This window comes from Salvelinus namaycush, chromosome 15 (assembly GCF_016432855.1).
Source record: "Salvelinus namaycush isolate Seneca chromosome 15, SaNama_1.0, whole genome shotgun sequence".
NCBI lineage: Eukaryota > Metazoa > Chordata > Actinopteri > Salmoniformes > Salmonidae > Salvelinus > Salvelinus namaycush.
This window is the reverse complement of record NC_052321.1, coordinates 2,991,098-2,998,614: the sequence shown is the minus strand read 5'-3', so window position 1 is coordinate 2,998,614 and position 7,517 is coordinate 2,991,098. Positions and strand designations below refer to the sequence as shown.

The 7,517-nt window shown below is 42.0% G+C and overlaps 1 protein-coding gene across 3 annotated transcripts in view; it reads left to right on the top strand.

Moving 5' to 3' along the window:
• The first annotated feature begins 1,065 nt into the window (after positions 1 to 1,065).
• si:dkey-33c12.4 (uncharacterized protein LOC560112 homolog) overlaps positions 1,066 to 7,517 on the top strand; it is a 65,973-nt gene continuing 59,521 nt past the window's right edge. For all 3 annotated transcript variants that reach the window (XM_039009191.1, XM_039009189.1, XM_039009188.1), the window contains exons 1-5: positions 1,066 to 1,263; positions 1,637 to 1,680; positions 4,780 to 4,855; positions 6,915 to 7,105; positions 7,201 to 7,284. In XM_039009191.1, the coding sequence (XP_038865119.1) occupies positions 1,230 to 1,263; positions 1,637 to 1,680; positions 4,780 to 4,855; positions 6,915 to 7,105; positions 7,201 to 7,284 (429 nt within the window). In that variant the 5' untranslated portion in view covers positions 1,066 to 1,229. The remainder of the gene's footprint in view (positions 1,264 to 1,636; positions 1,681 to 4,779; positions 4,856 to 6,914; positions 7,106 to 7,200; positions 7,285 to 7,517) is intronic.

The window sequence follows — 7,517 nt, the reverse complement described above, 5'->3', positions numbered from 1 at the left end:
TTTGTTTAATATTAACAACTATACTTAACAAATAGTAAACGGATGGTTTCCTCTCCAGATCCTAGTCTGGGTATTGTCAAGGACATGGTGTTTACTCGAGATAGAGATAGCTTGAGCTGACAATTGATTTATGCCATAGAATGAGTTGGTGTTTCTGTATTGTGACGTACCAGGGACGAGATAAGAGCCTCGTCTTGGGGGTCATATCCTGATTGGTGATTGACCTTGTCTCTCCTCTTTATTGATTAGAATTTCCACGACATACCAGAGTGGGTACACTCGCTATATAACGCAAAATTTTTTTGTGAGAAAATCATCATTAGAGTTTAAAATGCGATGAAAACCTATTTAGCTTGGATTTTTTTATTCGGTACATTGTAATTTAACCACAAAAGGTATTCATATGGCCACTATGTCATCACACACAGCCCGTTATCTGCAACAAGTCAGTTTGATGGAAACACATCTCTTGGGGGAACATGAGCATTTTTTTAAATGAGGATTTTCGAACATTCACATGAAAATTGGTCGCCAGTTGAATGGAAACGGAGCTATAGAAACAATTTATTTGCAACTCTTTAATTGTCTGCCATTTTGGAAACAGAAGTAACCGCAGATGAATGAATTGGGTAGCCTAGTGGTTAGAGTGTTGGGTTAGTAACTGAAAGGTTGCTAGATCAAATCCCTGAACTGACAAAGTAAAAATCAGTTGTTTTACCCCTGAACAAGGCAGTTAACCCACTATTCCTAAGCTGTCATTGTAAATAACTATTTGTTCAAAATTGACTTGCCTAGTTAAATAAAAGGTAAATTATGTTTCTTCCTCTCTGGCTGGTTGCCACAACGTTCAAATTGTCTATATTGTAAAAATGTATGAAAACTAAAATGAGCTTTTTTTTCTTAATGTAAGGTTAGGCATAAGGTTAGCAGTGTGGTCAAGGTCAGGTTAAACATCACATTTTAAGAAGATAAATTCTATAACTAGGCGAGGGGGGTTATGACTTTGTGGCTGTGGTAACTAGTGACGACGAGGCTAGTTTCGATTCTCCTCAGAGCGGTGGAGAAGTGAACACGTATGGAGGTCGCTAGTTCGCTACGCAGGAGTGTGTGGGCGTCATGTTAAATGCTCGATGAGTCATGCCAACGCGGAAAAGAGCAGCAAGGAAGACGTTGAGTTTCTAAAGGAGTCCTTTTCTGTCTAATCAACCACCACAAATTAATCAAATCAAATGTCTCACTTTAGAAAGAGAGATTGGAAACCAGGTAAGATTGAAATGAGCTAACGTTAGCTTGAAATTGTCCGTTTCGTCGCGTAACCAAGGAAAGGTAGCTAGCCAAATAACACCAACGTTAGCTAGCTAACGTTAGCCACCACTGAATTTGAGGTAACCTTCTAAAGTTAACAGGAGCTAAAGTTTGTTTTCTTCATCTTGTGCACTAGCGTGTAGGAGCAGGTGGCTCTAGGACGAGGTGGTAACACATGTAAACACCAACCACACACGTTAATAGGAAATTGTTGTCATTCTGAACATAATTAGCTAGCTATGCCATTAACGTTAGTTGTCAAATATGCGCACATAGACATATGGTAACCTTCCCTGAAGTCTCTGATCATTTTTTCTCTTCACATCATCAGATCATGTCATCATGCAGGAGAATCCACACATTTTGCGTACCCACGTGAGTAGTGTGTGTGTGAGAGAGGGAGTGATGCATGACAGATCAGGTTCATGTTTGCCTTCTGCTCTAGATAGGTACTACCTTATATAGTTAAGTTAGCTCTATAGCCTCATGGTTCCCAGCTACTGTATATAGTTAGCTATATAGCCTCATGGTTACCAGCTACTGTATATAGTTAGCTATATAGCCTCATGGTTACCAGCTACTGTATATAGTTAGCTGTATAGCCTCATGGTTACCAGCTACTGTATATAGTTAGCTGTATAGCCTCATGGTTCCCAGCTACTGTATATAGTTAGCTATATAGCGTCATGGTTACCAGCTACTGTATATAGTTAGCTGTATAGCCTCATGGTTCCCAGCTACTGTATATAGTTAGCTATATAGCGTCATGGTTACCAGCTACTGTATATAGTTAGCTATATAGCGTCATGGTTGCCAGCTACTGTATATAGTTAGCTATATAGCGTCATGGTTGCCAGCTACTGTATATAGTTAGCTATATAGCCTCATGGTTACCAGCTACTGTATATAGTTAGCTATATAGCCTCATGGTTCCCAGCTACTGTATATAGTTAGCTATATAGCCTCATGGTTCCCAGCTACTGTATATAGTTAGCTATATAGCTGTATAGCCTCATGGTTCCCAGCTACTGTATATAGTTAGCTGTATAGCCTCATGGTTACCAGCTACTGTATATAGTTAGCTGTATAGCTTCATGGTTCCCAGCTACTGTATATAGTTAGCTATATAGCCTCATGGTTACCAGCTACTGTATATAGTTAGCTATATAGCCTCATGGTTACCAGCTACTGTATATAGTTAGCTGTATAGCCTCATGGTTACCAGCTACTGTATATAGTTAGCTGTATAGCCTCATGGTTCCCAGCTACTGTATATAGTTAGCTATATAGCGTCATGGTTACCAGCTACTGTATATAGTTAGCTGTATAGCCTCATGGTTCCCAGCTACTGTATATAGTTAGCTATATAGCGTCATGGTTACCAGCTACTGTATATAGTTAGCTATATAGCGTCATGGTTGCCAGCTACTGTATATAGTTAGCTATATAGCGTCATGGTTGCCAGCTACTGTATATAGTTAGCTATATAGCCTCATGGTTACCAGCTACTGTATATAGTTAGCTATATAGCCTCATGGTTCCCAGCTACTGTATATAGTTAGCTATATAGCCTCATGGTTCCCAGCTACTGTATATAGTTAGCTATATAGCTGTATAGCCTCATGGTTCCCAGCTACTGTATATAGTTAGCTGTATAGCCTCATGGTTACCAGCTACTGTATATAGTTAGCTGTATAGCTTCATGGTTCCCAGCTACTGTATATAGTTAGCTATATAGCCTCATGGTTACCAGCTACTGTATATAGTTAGCTATATAGCCTCATGGTTACCAGCTACTGTATATAGTTAGCTGTATAGCCTCATGGTTCCCAGCTACTGTATATAGTTAGCTATATAGCTTCATGGTTACCAGCTACTGTATATAGTTAGCTGTATAGCCTCATGGTTCCCAGCTACTGTATATAGTTAGCTGTATAGCTTCATGGTTCCCAGCTACTGTATATAGTTAGCTATATAGCTTCATGGTTCCCAGCTACTGTATATAGTTAGCTATATAGCCTCATGGTTACCAGCTACTGTATATAGTTAGCTGTATAGCCTCATGGTTACCAGCTACTGTATATAGTTAGCTGTATAGCTTCATGGTTCCCAGCTACTGTATATAGTTCGCTGTATAGCCTCATGGTTACCAGCTACTGTATATAGTTAGCTGTATAGCCTCATGGTTCCCAGCTACTGTATATAGTTAGCTGTATAGCCTCATGGTTACCAGCTACTGTATATAGTTAGCTATATAGCCTCATGGTTGCCAGCTACTGTATATAGTTAGCTATATAGCCTCATGGTTGCCAGCTACTGTATATAGTTAGCTATATAGCCTCATGGTTGCCAGCTACTGTATATAGTTAGCTATATAGCCTCATGGTTCCCAGCTACTGTATATAGTTAGCTATATAGTGTCATGGTTGCCAGCTACTGTATATAGTTAGCTGTATAGCCTCATGGTTGCCAGCTACTGTATATAGTTAGCTATATAGCCTCATGGTTACCAGCTACTGTATATAGTTAGCTATATAGCCTCATGGTTACCAGCTACTGTATATAGTTAGCTATATAGCCTCATGGTTCCCAGCTACTGTATATAGTTAGCTGTATAGCCTCATGGTTCCCAGCTACTGTATATAGTTAGCTGTATAGCCTCATGGTTCCCAGCTACTGTATATAGTTAGCTATATAGCCTCATGGTTCCCAGCTACTGTATATAGTTAGCTGTATAGCCTCATGGTTCCCAGCTACTGTATATAGTTAGCTATATAGCCTCATGGTTCCCAGCTACTGTATATAGTTAGCTATATAGCCTCATGGTTACCAGCTACTGTATATAGTTAGCTATATAGCATCATGGTTACCAGCTACTGTATATAGTTAGCTATATAGCCTCATGGTTCCCAGCTACTGTATATAGTTAGCTGTATAGCCTCATGGTTCCCAGCTACTGTATATAGTTAGCTATATAGCCTCATGGTTCCCAGCTACTGTATATAGTTAGCTATATAGCCTCATGGTTACCAGCTACTGTATATAGTTAGCTGTATAGCCTCATGGTTCCCAGCTACTGTATATAGTTAGCTATATAGCCTCATGGTTACCAGCTACTGTATATAGTTAGCTATATAGCCTCATGGTTACCAGCTACTGTATATAGTTAGCTGTATAGCTTCATGGTTCCCAGCTACTGTATATAGTTCGCTGTATAGCCTCATGGTTACCAGCTACTGTATATAGTTAGCTATATAGCCTCATGGTTCCCAGCTACTGTATATAGTTCGCTGTATAGCCTCATGGTTCCCAGCTACTGTATATAGTTAGCTGTATAGCCTCATGGTTCCCAGCTACTGTATATAGTTAGCTATATAGCCTCATGGTTCCCAGCTACTGTATATAGTTAGCTGTATAGCCTCATGGTTCCCAGTTACTGTGGCCAAAATCTACTTTAATCTCTCTCACCGACAGGAAGCTATGGTGGATCTGATACATGGACGAGCCACTAAACACACCTTTATGGATGCCTTTAACTATGGCCTGTTAGGTAAGAACATACAGTTCTGAGTTGTACTCTGTTCCCTATAAATGCCAGATTGGTAATAAATACTGTTTAGTTAGTACATTTCTGTTAAGAAATCTTTGAATGATTCAAGTCATATGCTGTATGATTGCAAGGTCTTGTTCAGGTCAACTCAGTGTCTGTGTCCAAAATGGCACCCTATTCTCTATGTAGTGCACTACTTTAGACAAGAGCCATATGGACCCTGGTCCCCTATGTAGTGCACTACTTTAGACAAGAGCAATATGGACCCTAGTCCCCTATGTAGTGCACTACATTGGGAATAGTGTTATTTGGAATGTAGACCTAATGAAAGGCCAGGTGAGGGACCTACATGCCTGGGCTTGTCTGCCTTGTAAAGATGTAGACCTACTGAAAGGCCAGGTGAGGGACCTTCATACCTGGGCTTGTCTGCCTTGTAAAGATGTAGACCTACTGAAAGGCCAGGTGAGGGACCTTCATACCTGGGCTTGTCTGCCTTGTAAAGATGTAGACCTACTGAAAGGCCAGGTGAGAGGGACCTTCATACCTGGGCTTGTCTGCCTTGTAAAGATGTAGACCTACTGAAAGGCCAGGTGAGGGACCTTCATACCTGGGCTTGTCTGCCTTGTAAAGATGTAGACCTACTGAAAGGCCAGGTGAGGGACCTTCATACCTGGGCTTGTCTGCCTTGTAAAGATGTAGACCTACTGAAAGGCCAGGTGAGGGACCTTCATACCTGGGCTTGTCTGCCTTGTAAAGATGTAGACCTACTGAAAGGCCAGGTGAGGGACCTTCATACCTGGGCTTGTCTGCCTTGTAAAGATGTAGACCTACTGAAAGGCCAGGTGAGGGACCTTCATACCTGGGCTTGTCTGCCTTGTAAAGATGTAGACCTACTGAAAGGCCAGGTGAGGGACCTTCATACCTGGGCTTGTCTGCCTTGTAAAGATGTAGACCTACTGAAAGGCCAGGTGAGGGACCTTCATACCTGGGCTTGTCTGCCTTGTAAAGATGTAGACCTACTGAAAGGCCAGGTGAGGGACCTTCATACCTGGGCTTGTCTGCCTTGTAAAGATGTAGACCTACTGAAAGGCCAGGTGAGGGACCTTCATACCTGGGCTTGTCTGCCTTGTAAAGATGTAGACCTACTGAAAGGCCAGGTGAGGGACCTTCATACCTGGGCTTGTCTGCCTTGTAAAGATGTAGACCTACTGAAAGGCCAGGTGAGGGACCTTCATACCTGGGCTTGTCTGCCTTGTAAAGATGTAGACCTACTGAAAGGCCAGGTGAGGGACCTTCATACCTGGGCTTGTCTGCCTTGTAAAGATGTAGACCTACTGAAAGGCCAGGTGAGGGACCTTCATACCTGGGCTTGTCTGCCTTGTAAAGATGTAGACCTACTGAAAGGCCAGGTGATGGACCTTCATACCTGGGCTTGTCTGCCTTGTAAAGATGTAGACCTACTGAAAGGCCAGGTGAGGGACCTTCATACCTGGGCTTGTCTGCCTTGTAAAGATGTAGACCTACTGAAAGGCCAGGTGAGGGACCTTCATACCTGGGCTTGTCTGCCTTGTAAAGATGTAGACCTACTGAAAGGCCAGGTGAGGGACCTTCATACCTGGGCTTGTCTGCCTTGTAAAGATGTAGACCTACTGAAAGGCCAGGTGAGGGACCTTCATACCTGGGCTTGTCTGCCTTGTAAAGATGTAGACCTACTGAAAGGCCAGGTGAGGGACCTTCATACCTGGGCTTGTCTGCCTTGTAAAGATGTACACCTAATGTGAATTTTCATTACACGGTACTATTTATTGTTTCAGTTCAGCATTTCCCAATCCTGGTCCCGGGGACTGCAATTAGTATACATGCTAGTTTTTCCGCTAGCTCTACACAGCTGACTGAACTAATCAAAGCTTGAGGATGTTGATTGTTTGAATCGCCTGTATACACGTGCTCCCCTTTGTGTTCCCAGGGCCAGGACTGGGAAAGACTGCTTTAGTTCATCAACAGATATGAATTATTGCTGTCCATTGCCATGCATTTCACCCCATATTTGATTTTCCAGGTCTTGATATTGTCAACCCCTTCGTGGGTGACTATATTGACGATGAATACGACGATGACAGCGACTATTATGATGACAAAAAACACAAAGATAAAAAAGCCTATTGCGGATTTACACACAATTTTTTAGGGCATAGTATCTCAAAGCTACCCTTAACCCCCCATCCATGTATAAGACAACTCACTCCTGAGGTAAGATGCCAAACAACTATTTCAGTTAATCACATCATTTTGTGTTACATTCAACATAGAGGATGTTTTTTACTGAGATTAACGTTCCTTTTTAGGAGGCTGAAAAAAACGCCAGGGAACTTATAGAAGAAGAGGACAAACTAAAAGAAAAAGCAGAAAAGAAAAGACTTAAAAAGAAGGTTAGTCTGTGGTGTCTGTCTGTGGTGTCTGTCTGTAGTGTCTGTCTGTAGTGTCTGTCTGTAGTGTCTGTCTGTGGTGTCTGTCTGTAGTGTCTGTCTGTAGTGTCTGTCTGTAGTGTCTGTCTGTAGTGTCTGTCTGTAGTGTCTGTCTGTAGTGTCTGTCTGTCTGTAGTGTCTGTCTGTAGTGTCTGTCTGTCTGTAGTGTCTGTCTGTCTGTAGTGTCTGTCTGTAGT